The following is a 25,324-nucleotide window of genomic DNA, read 5'->3' as shown; positions in this document are numbered from 1 at the left end:
TTATTTTTGGCTGCATTGGGTCTTCATTGCTGTGCACGGGCTTTCTCTAGTTGTGGCGAGCAGTGGCTACTCTTCGTTGTGGTACGTGGGCTTCTCATTGTGGTGGCTTCTCTTGTTCCGGAGTGCAGCCTCTAGGCCCGCGGGCTTCAGTAGTTGCGGCATGTGGGCTCAGTAGTTGTGGCTCATGGGCTTTACAGTGCAGGCTCAGTAGTTGTGGCACACGGGCTTAGTTTCTCCATGGCATGTGGGATCTTCCCAGACCAGGGCTCGAACCTGTGTCCCCTGCATTGGCAGGTGGATTCTTAACCACTGTGCCACCAGGGAACTCCAGGGCTACTTTTTATTATGCTGAGTTTCAGGGGGTAACAAGATGAATGATTCCTGCCATCTAAGGACTGTTACAATTTGAATATTATAGCCTTTATATATTATAAAGAAAAATGTCTAAAGAGCTATGTTGAAGTATAGGAACCAGTTGTTTTAGTTGTACAGAACCATCAGAATTTAGTCTGAACTGAGAATATTAAATAAAACAAAACTCCCAAAGTCAATGTATATGGTAGTATTTAAATGTATCTTGAAGAATAGGAAGGAATTGGTAAATGGAGTTGAAGAAAGAGAGGGTGCTTCAGGCTGAACAAACCATTTCATCTTACATTGGGTCCCTGAAGCAGTGTTTTGGCAAACAGGATTTCATATTCCACGAATACTTTTAGGAATTCAGACTTTATGAGCCATGAATTACAATAAGGTTAACAACTTCTTTTAGCAGAGAGAGAGTACTTCTTTCTTGCAGTGTATTCTGTATCAAGATAAATGTTCTGCTTTAAGCACAAAATTGTCTGCCAGAGAGTATTTTAGGAATGGGGGGAAAAAGTGCTGTGTTTTCCAATCAACACTACTGTTAAATTGTTGAACAGGTGTTTAGAACAAAAGAGGCTTCAAAAAATAATTCACCTGAGGAGGAGTGAATTATTCTTAAACTAACATCACAATTGAATTGGTTAAAACTTAAACTTACTCAACTAAATTGAAGAACAAGCTTCATATTCTTTTAGCCATATGAAAATAAGTTTTTCCTTAACACGAGTGAATCTGTCTCCTTGAGAGCAATGACCTTTCTCTGTATAGGTTGCAGTTTATGCACAGAGGGGCACAGGTGAAGATGTAAGTGGGATTGAAATGGTGTCCCTTGCTCAGCTACTAAGGTCCCTTTTCTAATTCCTTTTCCAAAGACAAAGGCACCCTACCTAGAGAAGCCCAAAACCGGAAGTGATTATACACTTGCTTAATTTTGTTGGTGGATTCAGCACTTAGCTTCTAGACTAGTGTAGTCACAAATTAGGAACTCAGTGAATACTTTTTGCATTTATAGAGTACTCAGAAGTACAAAATTTATATTCCCCTTTGATTATGACTTTTTGGCAGATTATTTTATGTGCTTCATGTGATGTTAAAAAATTGACTTTGGGACTTCCCTGGTGGTCTAGTGGTTAAGATTCTGTGCTTCCACTGCAGGGGGCACGGGTTTGATCCGTGGTCAGAGAACTAAGATCCCACATGCTGCACGGAGTAGCCAAAAAAAAAAAAAAAAAAAATTGACTTTACCCAATCTGTGGTCTTCTTGCAGTCAAATTCCATGTTTATATGGATAATTCCATTTGTTGTGTTTTATCAAATTGTTATTGCTGATATTCTGGATTTTAATTTTTGTTCTTCTGATTCCACTCATGTATTAAAATATTTAAATTTTAATTTCAGGTATATTGTATTTTTTTGCCCCCGTGACCTTGTTTCCCAGGGATATTCATTCCTACCTGTTCAACTCTTGGCTGTGGGAATGAAGGAAGTGACCAGAACTTGGAAAATAGTAGGTGGAGTCACCCATGCTAATAGCTATTACAAAAATGGCTGGATAGTCATGATAGCTATTGGATGGGCCCGAGGTAATATTAACAATATGTGTTCATAAATATTCTGTTATTGGTGTACTACAACTACTGAACAATTCTCTAGTTAAATTAATGGGGACCACATACTTCAATAACAGTCTTTTTTGGAAGATGGAAGCCTTGTTTCTGTTGGCTGGTAAAGTTAATTCAAAACTGGCACTATTCACTAGTACTAGTCATCAGCCATTCTTTTGAGCCTGATTGTCTTAAAAATAGAGTATTTATTATTGGTTTGATTAGAAGCCATAACCAGAGGGATTTGTAGTTAATGTGTAGCCACCACCATAAATAAAACAAGTTTACATAAGAAATTATGTGGCACGTGTAATTAAAAAACTTTGCTCTGTTTTTTTTTTCTCACTTTTTTCATCCTGAATAACCTGAAATAGTAAATGTGATTGATTATGGGTTCATGTTCACTCTGCATTACCTACCTTTATTGTATGTTGGAACTGAATAAATTTCTCAATCTGTTGTTATAGTGTACTGCCCCTAAAACTAAAATTAGGAAAGGAAGTGATAAAGCAGAGAAGTTTATTTTTTCAGGTCAGAAACAAACCTCTAGCCACATCTCTGTCTGAGGCCCCAATTTTAACCTTATTTGTAGTACAATAGACAGTTGCCATGAAAGAATTGTTATTGTCTCTGTATCATAAACGTACAAGACAACTTTTTTCTCCCTCCCAAGAATCATATTTTGGAGTTGATTTTGGAATTTTAAGTCAAAAGATAGAATTATGGCTTTATTTCATATATTTTCTCAAGAAAATTGGTTAAGTATTCTTGTTTTATCTTGTTCTTTTTAGGTGCAGGTGGTAGCATTATCACGAATTTTGAGCAGTTGGTAAAAGGCTGTTGGAAACCAGAAGCTGATGAATGGCTGAAGATGTCCTAGTGAGTTGGTATAGACTGTACTGAGACTTAGCCTTTTATCGTTAGATCTTACCAGTTTATTTAAAAACACATTTTGGGATCTCTAAATGTGGATGAAACAAACAAACAAATAAATAAAAGGGATAATGGGAAGAAAACCAGGAAACCTAAGTTTTTCAAGAAGTCTGCTCTCTTAAATGTAGCTTTTAAACTAAATATTGATTCCTTTTTCTGTGGGTTCCTCCTCTTAGAAAATAAAACCAAACAAAAACTCTTGGATTATTGTAGAACTGTGGGAAGAGTGTGTATTTATGGAGCAAGAACTACATAGGAAGAGAATTCTCTGGAATCAGTTGCAGGCTCTTGGCATTTTCATTAATTTTCACCCAGATTTCAAATTATTCATAGTTCCTGGTAGTAAAATGTCAAGGTTATGGTAACAGTCAATACATTATCGTAAAGCCCTGTTAGTTGCTTTAAAAGTGAGAGGTGAATTTAACTATTGGGTTGGCCAAAAAGTGCCTTCGGTTTTTAAGTAAAAAAAAAGACACTTTTTTCATTTTTACCAAGAAGTTTATTGAACAATGTATTCACCCTTTTGTTCCACTACCTTATGCCATTTTTCAGGCAACTTCATAATTACATCTTCCCAAAACTTTTTATGTTTTTGAGCAAAGAACTGTTCCAGGTGCCTTTTACAGTCTTCCAGGGAATTGATTTTTTTTTCCATTAAAAGAATTTTATAAAGACTGAAGTAAATGGAAATTCGAAGGTGCAATGTCTGGTGAACATGGCAGATGAATCAGAACTTCCCAGCCAAGCTGTAACAGTTTTTGCCTGGTCATCAAAGAAACATGCGGTCTTGCGTTATCCTGATGGAAGATTATGCATTTTCTGTTGATTAATTCTGGACACTTTTCATCTAGTGCTGCTTTCATTTGGTCTAATTGGGAGCAGTACTTCTTGGAATTAATCTTTTGGTTTCCCGGAAGGAGCTCATAATAGAGGACTCCCTTCCAATCCCACCACATACACAACATCAGCCTCTTTGGATGAAGACTGGCCTGTGGTGTGGTTGGTGGTGGTTTATTTCACTTGCCCCACAATCTCTTCCGTTCCACATTATTGTACAGTATCCACTTTTCATCGCCCATCACAATATGTTTTAAAAATGGAACATTTTCATTATGTATAGTAGAGAATTGCATGCGGAAATACGGTCAAAAAGATTTTTTTCACTTAACTCATGTGGAACCCAAACACCAAAGCAATTAACATAACCAAGCTGGTGCAAATGATTTTCAACACTTGATTTGGATATTTTGAGTATGTCGGCTATCTCCGGCATGGTATAATGTTGATTGTTCTCAGTTAATATTTCGATTTGGTCTCTATCAGCTTCAACTGGCCTGCCCAACCGTGGAGCATCATCCAGTGAGAAATCTCCAGCATGAAACTTCACGGTCCACTTTTGACATGTTCAGTCAGTCACAGCACCTTCTCCATACACTGCACAAATATTTTTTTGTGTTTCAGCTGTGTTTTACCTTTCTTGAAATAATAAAGCATAATATGCCAAAAACGTTGCTTTTTTCCTTCCACCTTCAATGTTAAAATGGCTACACAAAAATTCACTAATTTTGATAAGTCTTTTTTTAACTGCACACTGATGTGACAGCTGTCACATACAATCTAACAAAATTGTTTCGAATAAAGTTAAAGACAATTAAGTGCTGCTAGAGCCATCTTGGAAGAAACTGAACAAACCTTTTGGCCAACGCAATACATATAAAAATAAGAAAAAGATTAGAGGAAATAACCCATTCTATGCTTGTACGATGCAGACTACCTTTTGCACCTATTTAAGAGAATCTAATCATTAGGTGTTCTCTAAAGACACTGACCCAATCTTAAATAAGTCACAAATATATCCCTGATGCACCTGAAAATGAAATAGAGAAATACAGTTACTATTCCCACAATTCAATAAGGAAAGCCTTAGGATTTAGTGGCCATAATAAGCAAGGTGAGGAAGTCTTCATGTGAAAATAAGCTCGTTAGAATGGATTAAAAATGAAGGTTGAGAAGCAGTATGAATGATGAAGTATATGTTTGAGTGAACCGGTAGATTTCAGGATGTTTACCTTGGAATGTACCCCTTAAAGCTTAAATGATGTAGTTTAGAAATAGAACGAAGGAGCTTTGATTGATAATAAGTTATAAATAAAGCATTGGTGTTATTCAGGGGAAATTTTTCTCATTTTGAGTATGTGCTTTGAAACGTCTTCCATGAAACATTTCTTGGGACTGTAAAACTGAAATCAGATTGTGATTCTCCTGTGTTCAGAACCTTGCAGTGACTCCCCAGATGGCCTGTGAGACCCTCCAAGATCTGTGTCTCTCCCGCATCTAATTTGCTCTGACTTCAGCTCTTACTGTTCTCTGCCTTGCTCACTGCACTCTGTCCTTGAGCAAGCCAGGTGTTGTCTGGTTTAAAACTAACTTCTCTCTCTGCCTAGAATCTTCTTCCTCAGGTGGCCAACTCCCTTATCTGCTTTGCTCAAAGGATTTTCTCAGAGCTTACCTTCTCAATGAGGACTACCCTGCTTAAAATTGCAACACTTCCCTCTATTTCTCCCACAGCATTTATCATATTTTATAATTTACTTATTCATTATGTTTATTTTTCTCTCCCTTTGGCTTTCCTCCATGCTTCAAAGAATACAAGAGGTGAAGTATAGGGATTTTGTCTTTTTTGATTGCTCTTATATCCTAAACACCTATCACATAGTAGACAGTAAATATTATGTGAATGAATGAATGATTAACAATTTGTCAAGTGAAATCATTGGGATCCATTATGATATTTTGTGTATGCATATATATATGTTTTCATATATTTATTACCAAATACTTTTGCATAGTGGAAAAAGCCTGTATGGTCTTAGAGAATACATACATTGTAATAAACAGGATGTTGGTAAAAATATGAATGTTAGAGGTGCTGGCGAGGTCTTAGAGGAATTGAGGAACATGATACTGGAAACTGGAAGAAAGGTGATTTAGTTGTATGGCTGCAGTTGTGTGGAAAGCATAATCTGTAAGCATTGAACTTGGATATTTAGTTGAGTTTCAGAAGCAAAGTGTTGGCAGTCTGAGCTGGTTTCTTCTTGCTTCTTACAGTGAAGTGTGAGAGGAAAGAGTTGAATTGAGGGAATAACTGCTAAACAAAGAAACCAAGACTTGATGATTTGGGAAATTCTCAGCCTATACAGATTGCAAAAGATGATAAAATTAGGAGAGTCATTCTTAGGAAAAGCTTGCTGTGGAGAGCAAGTTAAGGGTGTGGCTGGACAACATTTGCTAGTGTTAAAAGAGATTAGGCGTGTGATTCATGGATCCATTCAGCTATCATAGCAGAAGCCTGGAATAGAGATGAGATTATCCAGGAAAGATCCGTGAAGGACCATCTTGACTGATGGCGTGGATCCCCTGTGTCATGCATAGGAAACCCAAAAGATTTTTGAAAGTGTTGTATCAGCAGAAACACTGCCAGGTTGGACTGAAAGGGACAGAGACAAGATGAAATAAAAGAAGTCAGACTCCCAAAATTCTACAGGTAGAAACAGGCTGATAAAATTTTTAGCTGTCGTATGTGCTACCATTCAGGGAAAAGGAAGAATGGCTTTAAGGTCGGACCTGCGGGCCTAGAAACCTGAGGCCAGACCCATAGACTGGAGTCACAGGTGCAAAAGCCAGAGCCATGAATGCAGAGATTAGAGCTGTAAACTCAGAGGATGGAGCCTCAGGCCACAGAAGATTATTCCTGGGTCTTGAAACCTAATGGAATTTGCCCTGCTGGATTTTGAAATTGCATAGGACTGTGATCACTTTCTTCCTTCCATTTTCTCTCTTTTGGCATGGGAGTGCTTATAGCTGCTACCTATGCTTATTCCACCATTGTATTTTGGAAGCAGATAGCTTATTTACTAGGTTCACAGGAAACTAATAAGTATAAGAATTTTCTGAATGCATTCTGATCTTTGTAATCAATCTCATTGACCTTTTCCTAAATCCCAGCCCTGCTCCAATCCCCTGCTTCAATTTATTGTTTACAGAATCCTTGCTCCTCAGATTCATTGCTTCTGAATTTATGCTCTAAGAGAACACAATCCAGAGTAGAATATGTGTATGCTAAGATGCCCATGATGAGGCACTATGGTTCAGAAACCAAACTATTAGAAACAGAGTAGCAAAAGGACATTAAGACAATGTCTTAATGGAATTAACTGTTTATTTTTTATCTCATCCTTTTAAAAGTCAGTTTGGTGTACATTTTATGATACAGTTGTACATGTACATAATTTATAAATTAATTGACATATATTAAGGAGTGTCTTAAAACACTTTTACCACTAGAGATGCACACTCAAAACGTTTGTGGACCGCTGTTCTAAAGCAGGAATGCTGCCCAGTTATTGGTAGGCAAGATCCAAACCCCTGTTACCCAAACCTAACTGTTTTGAACTCAATCCTTAGCTTGTACTGATTAAACAAACTACTTATTTTTCATAAAGTGGTTTATAGGGGCTTTTAAATTTGTCATATATTATACTGTTGGCATTCTAAGAGTTTATTATTTATCTTTTTCTAGTTTTAAGCATAAAGAGCTAGAAAATGATCTGTTACTGAGATATACTTTATGTGGCAAATATATGACATGAAAGTAGTGCTTGTTATATGTTAATAGATAAACATATTATAGACTTTAAATTTTAATGTATTGGGTAATGTATTGGCTCACGCTAATATTTTGTGCTGGAGTTAGCTAAGTCATGTGCTGGAGCTGGCTCATACTGTTTTATGAGAGCCATTCCACACAGCAGCCTGAAGTGGGCTGTGGGAGTACAGTTGGGCTTCTGTATCCATGGTTTCTGCATCAGTGGATTAACCAACTGTGGATCAAAACTATTAGAAAAAAAATTCCAGAAAGTTCCAGAAAGCAAACCTTGAATTTGCCATGTACTGATAACTGTTTACATAGTACTTATACTGTAATTACAACTGTTTACATAGCATTTACATTATATTAGGTATTGTAAATAATCTAGAGATGGTTTAAAGTATGTGGGAGGATGTGCATAGGTTATATGCAAATACTACATCATCTTATATCACGGACCTGGGCATCAGTGGATTTTGGTAAATGTGGGGGCTCCTGGAACAAATTCCCTGCGAATACCACGGGGCGACTGTATGTACACTGTGGAAATGAGGAAATGCTGCAAATCAGGGCTTTCTTTTCCATCCCCCATCCCACCCAAGGAACTTGGTTAGCACTATAAAGTTTTTCAGGGCTAACGTACTTTTCCCAAATCATGCTGTGGAACATGGGACTTTCAAATCCTTTGTGAAAAAGTGTTAATGTGGTCAATTCAGAAATATTACATATAGAAATGTACTCTTTATCAGAAAGTCACAGTATGTATGAACATTCTAAACTTTGATACTTTATGCTGTGAAGAAAGGTATCTAACTTTATGTAACTCAGCATTTCCAAAACTTTATATTTACAGAACTCATTTTTGTGTTACATCTATTAATAACTCATTAAATTAATATTTTGAGAATACTGTTTGAGAAATATAAAGATAAATAATATTTATTACTTATTGAGTTAAAATGTGTTTTATTTTCAGCCCTGCCAAGGTAACCCTGCTGGGGTCAGTTATCTTCACATTCCAGCAAACCAATCATCTGGCAATATCAAGGCATAATCTTATGTTCCTCTATACTATGTTTCTTGTGGCCACAAAGGTAAGAGTTCAAAGTAGCAATAAAGCAGTATTACAAATTCTGTGTAACCAAAATTCTGCATAAGGCAAGTAATGGAAAAATTTATTTTTTATTGTAGTCTAAAAATATCAATTTTGGGGAGTTATTCAGCACATCCATGACTTACTGAAACATAGCTCTTCTATGATTCCTCATTTGATTTATGCTGAGGCTATCAGGAAGGATCTGCAGATAACCTTGTAGTATTTACATTGGAGGCCAGAGAGGAGTGGAAATAGCCAAGGCTGATCAGAGACTGCAAAGTGTTGTGTCGTTTGTAAAATGAGGTTCTCGGAGTAGATGTTCTCTGAGGTTCCTTTAAACTTTAAAACTTTTATATGTTTATATTAGGACATATTTGTGGTCAGTCTCTTTAATTACTGTTGTCTGGTTGGATGCTTTATCCCTTCTTGAAGTTAGGAAATAGTATAAGATGGTATAAGACCATAGGTTTCAGAGACAGGCAGTCTTAAATTCAAATCCTAGCTTCGCTGTCTAATCCCTGAATAGGCAAGTTACTTAATGTCTCTGAATCCTGATTTCCTCGTCTTCATTGTACCGATTGTTGATATGGTTCGAGATGACATATACCATTCTATGACTGTGTCCGACACATCTTATTTATTTATTTATTTATTTATATTTATTTATTTTTGGCTGTGTTGGGTCTTCGTTGCAGCACGTGGGCTTTCTGTAGTTGCGGTGAGCGGGGGCTGCACTTCGTTGTGGTGCACGGGCTTCTCATTGGGGTGGCTTCTCTTGTGGAGCGTGGGCTTCAGTAGTGTGGCTCGCGGGCTGTAGAGCACAGGCTCAGTAGTTGTGGTGCAGAGGCTTAGTTGCTCTGCGGCATGTGGGATCTTCCTGGACCAGGGCTCCCTTGCACTGGCAGGTGGATTCTTAACCACTGCACCACCAGGGAAGCCCTCTGACACATCTTATGAATTTTATTTCAGCTGTATGATGAGACTAATTCTGATTGATTATTCTTCTTCTTAAAATTTTTATATATTCACTATTCACGAGTAGACAATTGATTTTAAAATATTATTATTTAAGCCTAGAGAAATTTTATAGATATCTGTATCTCAGCCTAGATGTTTCTGACTAAAAACTTACCTATGAGATGCTTAGAAGGAAAACAGTATGTATTATATAAATTTATATCTTTGAAAGAACCAAATCACTGTAGGGATCATTTATTTTTATTCCAGTAGTCTCTGCAGTGGAGGTGATCTGTGGTTGTTGTACTTCAGATATCTGAGGCAAAATCTCTTCGTATGTGCGTTCTTCTAACAGTCATCAGATTTTTTGTTTTGTTTTGTTTTGTTTTGTTTTTTTGCGGTACGCGGGCCTCTCACTGTTGTGGCCTCTCCCGTTGCGGAGCACTGGCTCCGGACACGCAGGCTCAGCGGCCATGGCTCACGGGCCCAGCTGCTCTGCGGCGTATGGGATCTTCCCAGACCGGGACACGAACCCATGTCCCCTGCATCAGCAGACAGACTCTCAACCACTGCGCCACCAGGGAAGCCCAGTCATCAAATTTTGAGCTGCATTTTTTTGTAACATTTTTACTGAGATATAGTTTACATACCATACAATCCATCCATTGAAAGTATACAATTCAGTGGTCTTTAGTATATTCACAGAGATGTGCAGCTGTTACCACAATTGATATTAGAACATTTTCATCACCCCAAAATAAACCTCATACCTGTTAGCAGTCACTTCACATTTTCCCTCAATCCCCTCAACTGTAGACGACCACTGATCTACTTTCTGTCTATAAATTTGCCTATTCTGACATTTCATGTAAGTGGAATCATGCAATATGTGGCTTGTGACTGGTTTCTTTCACTTGCATGATGTTTTTGATGTTCATCCATGTTGTAGTATGTATCAGTACGTTATTCCTTTTAATTGCCAAATAATATTCCATTGTGTGGGTATACCACATTTTATTTCTCTATCAGTTGGTGGATTTTGGGCTGTTTTACCTTTTGGGTAATATGAATAATGAGCTATGAACATTCATGTACACGTTTTTGTGTGGACATATATTACATTCCTCTTGGGTGTATCATATAGGAATTGAATTATTAGATCATATAGTAATTCAACGTTTAATCTTCTGAGGAACTAACGGACTGTTTTCTAAAGTGGCTTCATCATTTTATGTTCCCACCAGCAATGTATGTGAGAGTTCTAATTTCACCACATCCTTAACCAATGCATATCTTTTTTATAGCCATCCTAGTGGGTGTGAAGAAGCAATTCATTGTGATTTTGATTTATATTTCCCTGATGACTAATGATGTTGAGCATTTTTTATGTGCTTGTTGGCCATTTGTATATTTTCTTTGGAAAAATATCTATTCAGATCATTTGCCCTTTTTTAATCATGGCATTTGTCTTTTTAATGTTGAGTTGTAAGATTTCTTTATGTATTCTGGATACTGGAGCCTTATTAGATTTCTGGTTTGTAAATGTTTTCTCCTATTCTGTGAGTTGTCTTTTCACTTTCTTCATAGTGTCCTTGGAAGCACAAAATTTTTAAATTTTGATAAAGTCCAATTTGCATATTTTCTCTTTTGTTGTGTATGCTTCTGGTGTCATATCTAAGAACCCATTGCCAAATCTAAGGTCAGAAAGATTTACCTCTGTGTTTTTTTCTAAGAGATTTATAGTTTTAGCTCTTATATTTAGTTCTGTGACCTGTTTTGAGTTAATTTTTGTGTATGGGATATCTAGTTGTTTAAGCACCATTTATTGAAAAGACTGTTCTTTCCCTCATTGAATTGTCTTGGCACCCTTGTAGAAAATCAGTTGACTGTAAATGTAAGAGTTTATTTCTGGACTCTCACTTTTATCCCCTTCATCTCTATGCCTATTTTTATATTTGTACCATGCTATCTTAATTATTTCAGCTTTGCAGTAAGTTTTGAAATTGGGAACTGTGAGTCTTCCAGGTTTGTTCTTCTTTCTCAGGATTGTTTTGACCACTCTAGATCACTTGAATTTCCATATGAATTTTAGAATTAACTTGACAATTTCTGCAAAGAAGGCCAGCTTATGTCTTCATAGGGATTACATTGAATCTGCAAATCAGTTTGGGGAGTACTGTCATCTTAACAATGTTAAGTCTTATAATCCATCAACATAGATTTTAAAAATTTATTTAGGTCTTCTTTAATTTTTTTCAATGATGTTTTCAGTATATAAGCCTTACACTTCAGTTGTTAACTTTATTCCTAAGTATTTTGTTCTTTTTGATGCTATAGTAAATGAGATTGTTTTTTAAATGTTTTATTTTCAGATTGTACCTTGAAAATGTGTAGAAATAAAATTGATTTTTTATATGATCTTGTATATTGTAACCTAGCTGAATTTATTTATTAGCTCTAATAGTTTTTTTTTTTTAATGGATTCCTTAGGGTTTTCTACAAGATCATGTCATTTGCATAGAAATAATTTTCCTTCTTCCTTTTCAATCTCCATGTCTTCTTATCTCATTTTCTTGCCCAGTTGCCCTGTCTAGAACTTCCAGCACAATGTTGAATAGAAATAGAGGGAATGAACATCCTTATCTTCTTTTTGATCCTAGGGAGAAAGCATTCAGTCTTTTACTAACAAGTATGATATTAGCTGAGGGTGTTTTATAGGTGCCCTTTATCAGATTAAGTTAGTTCCCTTCTCCTCGTTTGTTGAGTTTTTTTATCATGAAGTAGTGTTGGGAGCTATATAAATTTTGAGAGTTTCTAACTTTAAAGAAAATGAATGTGTGTTGTGGGTTTAGTTAGATTAACTGGTACTGGTATCTGTTAAATTTTTTGAATTGCAAGGATCAGTTTTTGTTGAAGGCCTAATTTGTAGCATAAAAATGATAGCTTTTCTTACAATTACTGCCAGACATATAGTTGTTTATTATAGCACCTAAATTTAAATACCATATCACAAAGTGATAATAAAAAGATATTTTAAAGTAGAATAACATACAGTATTGAACTTTTCTCATAGTATTCCTCAAATCTTCCTAATTAGAATATTATTCCCCTAACATTTTAGAATAATATTCTAATAATATTCTAATAATTTAGAATAATATTCCCCAACATTTTACTAAATATACACCAACTTCTAAGCAGAATATTCATTTTTAGCTCATCCTTTTGCCCAGATTCCCTTTAGATTTATACTGATTTTTAAATAGCTTGTGATTTGTTTGAGTAGCTACTATAGTTTTTCATTTCTTAGGTATAAAATAATGAATTGACAGAATATACAGAGAAAAAATCGGCACTAATTATTTTTCTTTACCTTGCTTTTCTTGTATTATTTATATAGTTAGGAAATTTGCATTGTGTGTTTGTTTTGGATAATAATCCAGTGTTTTGACATATACAAAGGATGCTAATAAATATGATTCCTCTTTTCAAAGAGAATATCTCCCACAAGTAAGACAAGGGCACAGGTATCCATAATACAAGTATAAAAAGAGTAACAGAAAGTAAGTGCCACCAGTATTGCTCGACCTCTAGAATCTCTGTTGTCATCTCACCCACTAGAAGCTGCTCTGTGGTAAAACTCGGGTATTCTCACCCTTGAAATGTGCAGCCTAGCTATGGACTTGTGGCACCATTCCATGTAGACATGAAGTCTCCTCCCTGCCCCACGCCTGCCTATCTTCCTCTTGACACCCTGCCTGAGGATTCCAGTTAGTTTAGCTGCACCTAATGTCAGTCTCTCCCATTGGAGATGATTTGAGAAAAGTTTCAGAAGCATGGAATATCTTTTGGCTCCTCAGTGTAAGAAGTTATTGTGAAATAGATAAAGCAAAGGGAGACTTGAGTGGTCAAGAATGATTAAAACTGAAAAGAGGCTGTTGGATTTTGAAATTGAGGTATTTGGTGACCTTGGTAAAAGTAGTTTCAAATGGACTGTTAGAGAATAGAAAAAAGTTTTTGATAGACAGAGGTGAATAAGAGGAAGTAAAGACGAGGAGTATAAACTACTTTAAAGGGATTTAGAGTCTAAACAAAAACAACTTGGGAGGGGAGTTTGGCAGTACCCGATAAAGTTGAAGATTTATGTATCTTGGACTTCCCTGGTGGCTCAGTGGTTAAGAATCCACCTGCCAGTGCAGGGGACATGGGTTCAAGCCCTGGTCCAGGAAGATTCCACATGCCGTGGAGCAACTAAGCCCGTGCGCCACAACTACTGAGCCTGCGCTCTAGAGCCGGCGTGCCACAACTACTGAAGCCCACACGCCTAGAGCCCGTGCTCCACAAGAAGAGAAGCCACCACAGTGAAAAGCCCGCGCACCGCAACGAAAGTGTAGCCCCTGCTCTCCGTAACTAGAGAAGGCTTGTGCACAGCAACGAAGACCCAACTCAGCCAAAAATAAATAAATAAAATAAATTTATATTAAAAAAAAAGATTTATGTATCTTGTGAACTAGTAATTCCATTTCTAGGTATAACCTACATCAGTCTCCCAAGGTGTAATACAGAACCCAGCTTCATCAGGATCTCTTAAAAAATGTTTTAGCATTTAAGTAGTGTTTAATATTCATTTACTAAAAACTTAGGAATGAGCTCCTTTAAAATTAACAAAAAAATCAACTTTACTGAAGTATAATTTGCACATAATAAAATGTAGCCTTTCTAGAGTTTCAGTAAATTTGTGTACCTATGTAACCACCACTACAACCAAGATATGGAATATTTCCATTACTTGAAAAAGTCCCTTGTGCTCTAATCAAGTACATCCCAACCACCACCCATGGCCCCAGGGTGGAACACCCATTTCCATGTAAGTGGGATCATATAGTATATATTTTTTCTGTCTGGCTTCTTTTGCTCACCATGTTTTTGAGATTTATCCATGTTGTCGCATATTCCTTTTTATTGCTAAGTAGCATTATATACCACAATTTGTTTATGTAATTACCTGTTGATGGATTTTGGATTATTACCAGCTTTTGATTATTTGAATATGGTTATTATGCATAAAGCTGCTATAAACATGTTTACTTTGTGTGCACATATATTTTCATTTCTCTTGGATATATAGGAGTGGAATTGTTGGGTCACGTGGAAAGCTTATGTTACGTGATACAAGCTTAATATACAGAAATCTATTGCTTTTCTATACACTAATAATGAACTATCAGGAAGAGAAAGTAAGAAGTCAATCCCATTTAAAATCTCATCAAAAAGAATAAAATACCTAAGAATAACTTAACCAAGCAGGTGAAAGACTCATATAACAATGATGAAGAAATTTGAAGATGATACAAAGAAGTGGGTCTGTTTCTGTTTTGTATATAAGTTCATTTGTATCATTTTTTTTTAGATTCCACATATAAGCGATGTCACCTGATATTTGTCTTTCTCTTGTTTCACTTAATATATTAATCTCTAGGTCCATCCATGTTGCTGCAAATAGCACTATTTCATTCTTTTTTATGGCTGAATAATATTACATTGTGTGTGTGTGTGTGTGTGTGTGTGTGTATGCACACACACATACAACATCTTCTTTATAGATTCATCTGTTGACGGACATTTAGGTTGCTTCCATGTCTTGGCTATTGTAAATAGTGCTGCAGTGAACATTGGGGTGCATGTATCTTTTCAAATTATGGTTTCTCTGGATGTATGCCTTGGAGTGGGATTGCAGGATCATATGGTAGCTCTATTTTTAGTTTTGTTTTTTTTAAACATCTTTATTAGAGTATAATTGCTTTACAATGGTGTGCCAGTTTCTGCTTTATAACAAAGTGAATCAGTTATACATATACATATGTCCCCATATCTCTTCCCTCTTGCATCTCCCTCCCTCCCACCCTCCCTATCCCACCCCTCTAGGTGGTCACAAAGCACCGAGCTGATCTCCCTGTGCTATGTGGCTGCTTCCCACTAGCTATCTGTTTTACGTTTGGTAGTGTATATATGTCCATGCCACTCTGTCACTTTGTCCCAGCTTACCCTTCCCCCACTCCCCGTATCCTTAAGTCCATTCTCTAGTAGGTCTGCATCTTTATTACTGTCTTGCCCCTAGGTTCTTCTGACCATTTTCTATTTTCTTTTTTTTTTTTTAGATTCCATATATATGTGTTAGGATACGGTATTTGTTTTTCTCTTTCTGACTTACTTCACTCTGTATGGCAGTCTCTAGGTCCATCCACCTCACTACAGATAACTCAGTTTCGTTCCTTTTTATGGCTGACTAATATTCCACTGTATATATGTGCCACATCTTCTTTATCCATTCGTCTGTTGATGGACACTTAGTTTGCTTCCATGTCCTAGCTCTTGTAAATAGAGCTGCAATGAACATTTTGGTATATGACTCTTTTTGAATTATGGTTTTCTCAGGGTATATGCCCAGTAGTGGGATTGCTGGGTCGTATGGTAGTTCTATTTTTAGTTTTTTAAGGAACCTCCATAGTGGCTGTATCAATTTACATTCCCACCAACAGTGCAAGAGGGTTCCCTTTTCTGCACACCCTCTCCAGCATTTATTGTTTGTAGATTTTTTGATGATGGCCATTCTGACCAGTGTGAGATGATATCTCATTGTAGTTTAGATTAGCCTATCTCTAATGATTAATGATGTTGAGCATTCTTTCATGTGTTTGTTGGCAATCTGTATATCTTCTTTGGAGAAATGTCTATTTGGGTCTTCTGCCCATTTTTGCATTGGGTTGTTTGTTTTTTTCATATTGAGCTGCATGATTTGCTTGTATGTTTTGGACATTAATCCTTTGTCAGTTGCTTCATTTGCAAATATTTTCTCCCATTCTGAGGGTTGTCTTTTCATCTTGTTTATGGTTTCCTTTGCTGTGCACAAGTTAAGTTTCATTAGGTCCCATTTATTTATTTTTGTTTTTATTTCCATTTCTCTAGGAAGCGGGTCAAAAAGGATCTTGCTGTGATTTATGTCATAGAGTGTTCTGCCTATGTTTTCCTCTCAGAGTTTGATGGTGTCTGGACTTACGTTTAGGTCTTGAATCCATTTTGAGTGTTTTTTTGTGTATGGTGTTAGGGAGTGTTCTAATTTCATTCTTTTACATGTAGCTGTCCAGTTTTCCCAGCACCACTTATTGAAGAGGCTGTCTTTTCACCACAGTATATTCTTGCCTCCTTTATCAAAGATAAGGTGACCATATGTGCGTGGGTTTAGCTCTGGGCTTTCTATCCTATTCCATTGATCTATGTATCTGTTTTTGTGTCAGTACCATACTGTCTTGATTACTGTAGCTTTGTAGTATAGTCTGAGGTCAGGGAGCCTGATTCCTCCAGCTCCGTTTTTCTTTCTCAAGATGGCTTTGGCTATTCGGGGTCTTTTGTGTTTCCATACAAATTGTGAAATTTTTTTTCTAGTTCTGTGAAAAATGCCAGTGGTAGTTTGACAGGGATTGCATTGAATCTGTAGATTGCTTTGGGTAGTACAGTCATTTTTACAATGTTGATTCTTCCAATCCAAGAACATGGTATATCTCTCCATCTCTTGGTATCATCTTTAATTTCTTTCATCAGTGTCTTATAATTTTCTACATACAGGTCTTTTGTCTCCTTAGGTAGGTTTATGCCTAGATATTTTATTCTTTTTGTTGCAGTGGTAAATGGGAGTGTTTTCTTAATTTCACTTTCAGATTTTTCATCATTTGTGTATAGGAAAGCAAGAGATTTTTGTGCGTTAATTTTGTATCCTGCTACTTTACCAAATTCATTGATTAGCTTTAGTAGTTTTCTGGTAGCATCTTTAGGATTCTCTTTGTACAGTATCATGTTATCTGCAAACAGTGACAGCTTTACTTCTTCTTTTCCGATTTGGATTCCTTTTATTTCTTTTTCTTCTCTGACTGCTGTGGCTAAAACTTCCAAAACTATGTTGAATAATAGTGGTGAGAGTGGGCAACGTTGTCTTGTTCCTGATCTTAGTGGAAATGGTTGCAGTTTTTCACCATGGAGGATGATGTTGGCTCTGGGTTTGTCATATATGGCCTTTATTATGTTGAGGAAAGTTCCCTCTATGCCTACTTTCTGGAGGGGTTTTATCATAAATGGGTGTTGAATTTTGTCAAAAGCTTTCTCTGCATCTGTTGAGATGATCATATGGTTTTCCTCCTCAATTTGTTAATATGGTGTATCACATTGATTGATTTGCATATATTGAAGAATCTTGGCATTCCTGGGATAAACCCCACTTGATCATGGTGTATGATCCTTTTAATGTGCTGTTGGATTCTGATTGCTAGTTTTTTGTTGAGGATTTTTGCATCTATGTCCATCAGTGATATTGCCTGTAGTTTTCTTTCTTTCTGACATCTTTGTCTGGTTTTGGTATCAGGGTGATGGTGGCCTCGTAGAATGAGTTTGGGAGTGTTCCTCGCTCTGCTATATTTTGGAAGAGTTTGAGCAGGTTAGGTGTTAGCTCTTCTCTAAATGTTTGGTAGAATTTGCCTGTGAAGCCATCTGGTCCTGGGCTTTTGTTTGTTGGAAGATTTTTAATCACAGTTTCAATTTCAATGTTTGTGATTGGTCTGTTCATATTTTCTATTTCTTCCTGGTTCAGTCTTGGAAGGTTGTGCTTTTCTAAGATTTTGTCCATTTCTTCCAGGTTATCCATTTTATTGGCATATAGTTGCTTGTAGTAATCTCTCATGATGCTTTCAGTTTCTGCAGTGTCAATTGTTACATCTCCTTTTTCATTTCTAATTCTATTGATTTGAGTCTTTTCACTTTTTTTCTTGATGAGTCTGGCTAATGGTTTATCAATTTTGTTTATCTTCTCAAAGAACCAGCTTTTAGTTTTATTGATCTTTGCTATCGTTTCCTTCATTTCTTTTTCATTTATTTCTGATCTGTATGATTTCTTTCCTTCTGCTAACTTTGGGTTTTCTTTGTTCTTCCTTCTCTAATTGCATTAGGTGTAAGATTAGATTGTTTATTTGAGATGTTTCTTGTTTCTTAAGGTGGGCTTTTATAGCTATAAAGTTCCCTCTTAGAACTGCTTTTGCTGCATCCCATAGGTTTTGGGTCGTTGCGTTTTCATTGTCGTTTGTTTCTAGGTATTTTCTGATTTCCTCTTTGATTTCTTCAGTGATCTCTTGGTTATTAAGAAGTGTGTTGTTTAGCCTCCATGTGTTTGTATTCCTTACAGATTTTTTCCTGTAATTGATATCTAGTCTCATAGCGTCATGGTTGGAAAAGATACTTGATAAACTTTCAATTTTCTTAAATTTACCAAGGCTTGATTTGTGACCCAAGATATGCTCTATCCTGGAGAATCTTCCAGGAGCACTTGAGAAGAATGTGTATTCTGTTGTTTTTGGATGGAATGTCCTATAAATATCAATTAAGTCCATCTTGTTTAATGTATCATTTAAAGCTTGTGTTTCCTTATTTATTTTCATTTTGGATGATCTGTGCATTGGTGAAAGTGGGGTGTTAAAGTCCCCTACTATGATTGTGTTACTGTCGATTTCCCCTTTTATGGCTGTTAGTATTTGCCTTATGTATTGAGGTGCTCCTATGTTGTGTGCATAAATATTTACAATTGTTATATCTTCTTGGACTGATCCCTTGATCATTTTGTAGTGTCCTTCTTTGTCTCTTGTAATAGTCTTTGTTTTAAAGTCTATTTTGTCTGATATGAGAATTGCTATTCCAGCTTTCTTTTGATTTCCATTTGCATGGAATATCTTTTTCCATCCCCTCACTTTCAGTCTGTATGTGTCCCTAGGTCTGAAGTGGGTCTCTTGTAGACAGCATATATACGGGTCTTGTTTCTGTATCCATTCAGCTAGTTTGTGTCTTTTGGTTGGAGCATTTAATCCATTTACATTTAAGATAATTATCAATATGTATGTTCCTATTCCCATTTTTGTAATTGTTTTGGGTTTGTTATTGTAGGTCTTTTCCTTCTCTTGTGTTTCCTGCCTAGAGAAGTTCTTTTAGCATTTGTTGTAAAGCTGGTTTGGTGGTGCTGAATTCTCTTAACTTTTGCTTGTCTGTAAAGCTTTCAATTTTTCCGTCAAATCTGAATGAGATCCTTGCTGGGCAGAGTAATCTTGGTTGTAGGTTTTTCTCCTTCATCACTTTAAATATGTCCTGCCACTCCCTTCTGGCTTGGAGAGTTTCTGCTGAAAGATCAGCTGTAAGCCTTATGGGGATTCCCTTATGTGTTACTTGTTGTTTTTCCCTTGCTGCTTTTAATATTTGTTCTTTGTATTTAATTTTCGATAGTTTGATTGATATGTTTCTTGGCGTGTTTTTCCTTGGATTTATCCTGTATGGGACTCTCTGTGCTTCCTGGACTTGATTAACTATTTCCTTTCCCATATTAGGCAAGTTATCAACTATAATCTCTTGAGATATTTTCTCAGTCCCTTTCTTTTTCTCTTCTTCTTCTGGGACCCCTATAATTCGAATGTTGGTGTGTTTATTGTTGTCCCAGAGGTCTCTGAGACTGTCCTTAGTTCTTTTCATTCTTTTTTCTTTATTTTGCTCTGCAGTAGTTGTTTCCAGTATTTCATCTTCCAGGTCTCTTATCCATTCTTCTGCCTCAGTTATTCTGCTATTGATCCCTTCTAGAGAATTTTTAATTTCATTTATTGTGTTGTTCATCTCTGTTTGTTTGCTGTTTAGTTCTTTTAGATCCTTGTTAAACGTTTCTTGTATTTTCTCCATTCCATTTCCAAGATTTTGGATCATCTTCACTATCATTATTCTGAATTCTTTTTCAGGTAGACTGCCTATTTCCTCTTAATTTGTTAGGTCTGGTGGGTTTTTATCTTGCTCCTTCATCTGCTCTGTGTTTCTCTGTCTTCTCAGTTTGCTTAACTTACTGTGTTTGGGGTCTCCTTTTCGCAGGCTGCTGGTTCATAGTTTCCGTTGTTTTTGGTGTCTGTCCCCAGTGGCTAAGGTTGGTTCAGTGGGTTGTGTAGGCTTCCTGGTGGAGGGGACTAGTGCCTGTGTTCTGGTGGATGAGGCTGGATCTTGTCTTTCTGGTGGGCAGGTCCACGTCTGGTGTTGTGTTTTGGGGTGTCTGTGACCTTATTATGATTTTACGCAGCCTCTGTGCTAATGGATGGGGTTGTGTTCCTGTCTTGCTAGTTGTTTGGCATGGGGTTTCCAGCACTGTAGCTTGCTGGTCGTTGAGTGGAGCTGGGTCTTGGCGTTGAGATGGAGATCTCTGGGAAATTTTCACTGTTTGATATTACGTGCAGCTGGGAGGTCTCTTGTGGACCAGTGTCCTGAAGTTGGCTCTCCCACCTCAGTGGCACAGCCCTGATGCCTGGCTGGAGCACCAAGAGCCTGTCCTCCACACGGCTCAGAATAAAAGGGAGAAAAGAAAGAAAGAAGTTAAAATAAAATAAAATAAAATGAAATAAAGTTATTACAATAAAAAATAATTATGAAGAATAGAAATTTTTTGGACCTCCCTGGTGGTGCAGTGGTTGAGAGTCCGCCTGCCAATGTAGGGGACACGGGTTAGTGCCCCGGTCCAGGAAGATCCCACATGCCGCAAGTGGCTGGGCCCCTGAGCCGTGGCCGCTGAGCCTGCGTGTCTGGAGCCTGTGCTCTGCAACGGGAGAGCCCACAACAGTGAGAGGCCCACGTACCGCCAAAAAAAAAAAAAGAAAAAAAGAAAATTTTTTAAGTAATAAAAAAAAAAACCCGACAGACAGAACCCTAGGACAAATGGTAAAAGCAAAGCTATACAGACAAAATCACACACAGAAGCATACACACACACACACACACACACACACACAAAGAGAAAAAGGGAAAATATATATATATATATATATATATCGTTGCTCTCAAAGTCCACCTCCTCAGTTTGGGATGATTCGTTGTCTATTCAGGTATTCCAGAGATGCAGGGTACATTAAGTTGATTGTGGAGCTTTAATCCGCTGCTCCTTAGGCTGCTGGGAGAGATTTCCCTTACTCTTCTTTTTTCGCACAGCTCCTGGGGTTCAGCCTTCGATTTGGACCCGTCTCTGCGTGTAGGTTGCCTGAGGGCGTCTGTCCTTCACTCAGACAGGACGGGGTTAAAGGAGCAGCTGATTCGGGGGCTCTGGCTCACTCAGGTGGTGTGGGGGGAGGGGGTTAGTAACGGTGCGGTATACGGAGCGAGCCTGTGGCGGCAGAGGCCAGCAGGATGTTGCACCAGCCTGAGGCGCGCCGTGCGTTCTCCTGGGGAAGTTGTCCCTGGATCCCGGGACCCTGGCAGTGGCGGGCTGCGCAGGCTCCCGGGGCGGAGGAGGTTGTGTGGATAGTGACCTGTGCTTGCACACAGGCTTCTTGGTGGCTGCAGCAGCAGCCTTAGCGTCTCATGCCCGTCTCTGGGGTCCATGCTGATAGCCGTGGCTCGCGCCCATCTCTGGAGCTCCTTTAAGCAGCGCTCTTAATCCCCTCTCCTCGCGCACCAGGAAACAAAAGATGCAAGAAAAAGTCTCTTGCCTCTTCGGCAGCTCCAGACTTTTTCCCAGACTCCCTCCCCCTCCCGGCTAGCTGTGGCGCACTATCCCCTTCAGGCTGTGTTCAAGCTGCCAACCCCAGTCCTCTCCCTGGGATCTGACCTCTGAAGCCCGAGCCTCAGCTCCCAGCCCCAACCCGTCCCGGCGGGTGAGTAGACAAACTTCTCAGGCTGGTGAGTGCTGGTCGGCACCGATCCTCTCTAAAGGAATCTCTCCGCTTTGCCCTCCGAAGCCCTGTTGCTGCGCTCTCCTCCGTGGCTCTGAAGCTCCCCCCCTCTGCCACTGGCAGTCTCCGCCCGCGAAGGGGCTTCCTAGTGTGTGGAAACCTTTCCTCCTTCACAGCTCCCTCCCACTGGTGCAGGTCCTGTCCCTATTCTTTGTCTCTTTTTTTTCTTTTACCCTACCCAGGTATGTGGGGAGTTTCTTGCCTTTTGGGAGGTCTGAGGTCTTCTGCCAGCGTTCAGTAGGTGTTCTGTAGGAGTTGTTCCACATGTAGATATATTTCTGATGTATTTGTGGGGAGGAAGGTGATCTCCGTGTCTTACTCTTCTGCCATCTTGAAGCTCCTCTCTATTTTTAATTTTTAAGGCATCTCCATACTGCTCTCCATTGTGGCTGTACCAATTTACATTCCCACCAGCAGTGTAGGACGGTTCCTTTTTTGCCACACCCTCTCTAGCATTTATTATTTGTAGACTTTTTGATGATGGCCATTCTGAATGGTGTGAGATGATACCTCATTTTAGTTTTGATTTGCATTTCTCTGATAATTAGCAATATGGAGCATTTTTTCATATGCCTGTTGGCCATCTGTATGTTTCCTTTGGAGAAATGTCTTTGTAGACTTCTGCCCATTTTTTGATTGGTTTGTTTGTTTTTCTGATATTGAGCTGTATGAGGTGTTTGTATATTTTGAAGATGAATCCCTTGTTAGTGCCTCATTTGCAAATAGTTTCTCTCAAGTCCTTAGGTTGTCTTTTTGTTTTGTTTATGGTTTCCCTTGCTGCACAAAAGCTTTTACGTTTAACATATACACACTGCTATATATAAATAAGATAACCATGAAGGACCTACTGTATGGAACAGGGAACTATACTCAATACTTTGTAATACCTGTTAGAGAAAAGAATCTGAAAAAGAATACACACACACACACACACACACACACACATATATACACACACATATATATATAAAAATATGAGAAACTGAATCACTGAGCTGTACACCTGAAGCTAACACGACATAAGAAATCAACTATACTTCAATAAAAAAAATTGAAAAAAACTCCTCTATTCCAAATACTTTTTATCTCTAAGAAATATTTCATAATAAAATTTTAGCCTTAAAAAGTAAAAAATATCTCTAGTAGAACCCTGAATATTCATTCAGCAGTTCATAAACATTCTTGAACTGTTAAGAAAAATTAAGGGATAAAGGATTAAAAACCTAATAAAAAATTGAAAGAAGTTTATCAACAGACAATTCACACAACAAAGATATGATGTCCCTTAAACATATGAAAACATGTGACGCTCATTTGGGAATATATTAATGAAAATTACACTCAGATATCATTTCTCATCAGATTGGCAAAAATTAAAGTCTGGCTGCGTATCCTGTATGGAGAGAGAACTGGGCACTTTTTCAGTCTTATCTGGATATTCTGGCATGTTTGTTTATTTTCAGGTTTTTTCCCAGCTTTTTTTGCATATTGATATGAACTTTATTGGCAGTTTGTCTAACTCCATAATAAAATTTGTTGGTATTTTTATTGAGATTATATTCAGTTTATAAATTAACTTAGGGTGGCAGTTATATTACATAGGGACAAAAGCATAGAGTGAGACAGGAGAGAGTACAGAGTCATGGGATTTTCTAATATTTAGATAGGGAAGATCCAGAATGAGAAATGGGAAAGAAGCTGCTAAAAACCAGGAGATGGTGTTAAGAAGGATGGACTGGTCAGTTATGCTGCATGCTGTTGAGAGGTGTATTCAGATAGTATTTTGTTGAATACATGAATGAGGGACAATGGTATTAGGCCCTTTCGGGGGATACAGTTGGACATGTAAACTTTGAATAAGACACAGACTCTGTCTTCAATATGTTATTGTCTAGGCCTTCCCTGGTGGCGCAGTGGTTGGGAGTCCGCCTGCCGATGCAGGGGACATGGGTTCGTGTCCCAGTCTGGGAGGATCCGCATGCCGCGGAGCGGCTGGGCTTGTGAACCATGGCCACTGAGCCTGCGTGTCCGGAGCCTGTGCTCCGCAACGGGAGAGGCCACAACGGTGAGAGGCCAACGTACCGGAAAAAAAAAAAAAAAAAAAGTTATTGTCTAAAAAGAAATATGAGGCATTGTACTTTTAAACTTTATGAGGATACGGACTAAGTTTGTTTTATTCAGCACTGTATCCCTAGCATTCTGTCTGGTGCATGTAGTAGATTTTTAATATATATTTGTTGACTAACTGATAAATGACTAAAATGCTCTTTCATAGGTCTCTCTGTATTTAATTCTCTCAAACTTATTTATCTAAGACTATACTACCAGATGAACAGTTTATTTAACCAACTTATTGAAGACATTTATAAAAATGAGGATATGAAGATTTGTTTGACAGTCATTTAGGTTAATAATTATTAATGTCTGAGTGCGTGATATCACCAATGAAGAAAGCATAGAGTAACCGGAAAACCAGGCTGAATATGCCATGTACCAGAAGTTAATTATTGGAGGGCATTGGGGGAGGCTTAATGGAGTAGACACTTCGCAGTTGCCCTGCAAAGGATTGTTTGGATTTAGGCAGATGGAGGCAGGAAGAAGTATGTTCTGGGTGGAGAGAAAGATTAATTATGCAAATTTTGCTTATATAGATACATTGTAATAGTCTTTGAATTATTCATATGAGGTAGAAGTTATGTTCATTCATTATACTTTCATTGCTATGCACTATAGAGGATATAAAAGTACATGAGTACTGTTTGTGCCTTGAGGAACTTATAGTTTAGGTCACATTTTTCTGGGAATATTCTGAAATGATATAACATGAGATATTATAAAAATAATGTGCCAAAGCAATCTTGAGAAAGAAAAATGGAGCTGGAGGAATCAGGCTCCCTGACTTCAGACTATACTACAAAGCTACAGTAATCAAGACAGTATGGTA

The 25,324-nt window shown here is 37.8% G+C and overlaps 1 protein-coding gene across 7 annotated transcripts in view; it reads left to right on the top strand.

The window, feature by feature from the left end:
• TMEM38B (transmembrane protein 38B) overlaps positions 1-25,324 on the top strand; it is a 274,182-nt gene that overhangs the window by 36,240 nt on the left and 212,618 nt on the right. For 6 of the 7 annotated variants that reach the window (XR_009519837.1, XR_009519838.1, XM_060014391.1 and 3 more), the window contains exons 3-5: positions 1,762-1,946; positions 2,759-2,846; positions 8,525-8,642. Coding sequence is in view for 5 of the 7 variants with exons in the window: in XM_060014391.1 (XP_059870374.1) it covers positions 1,762-1,946; positions 2,759-2,846; positions 8,525-8,642 (391 nt within the window). In the remaining 2 variants the exon portion in view is untranslated. Of the gene's footprint in view, positions 1-1,761; positions 1,947-2,758; positions 2,847-8,524; positions 8,643-24,275; positions 24,446-25,324 lie in introns of all 7 variants that reach the window. The other variant, XM_060014393.1, reaches the window with a different exon arrangement.

The sequence above is a fragment of the Delphinus delphis genome, chromosome 6 (genome assembly GCF_949987515.2).
Source record: "Delphinus delphis chromosome 6, mDelDel1.2, whole genome shotgun sequence".
Classification (NCBI taxonomy): Eukaryota; Metazoa; Chordata; class Mammalia; order Artiodactyla; family Delphinidae; genus Delphinus; species Delphinus delphis.
The sequence above is the reverse complement of the archived record's forward strand: the minus strand, read 5'-3'. Positions and strand labels throughout refer to the sequence as shown.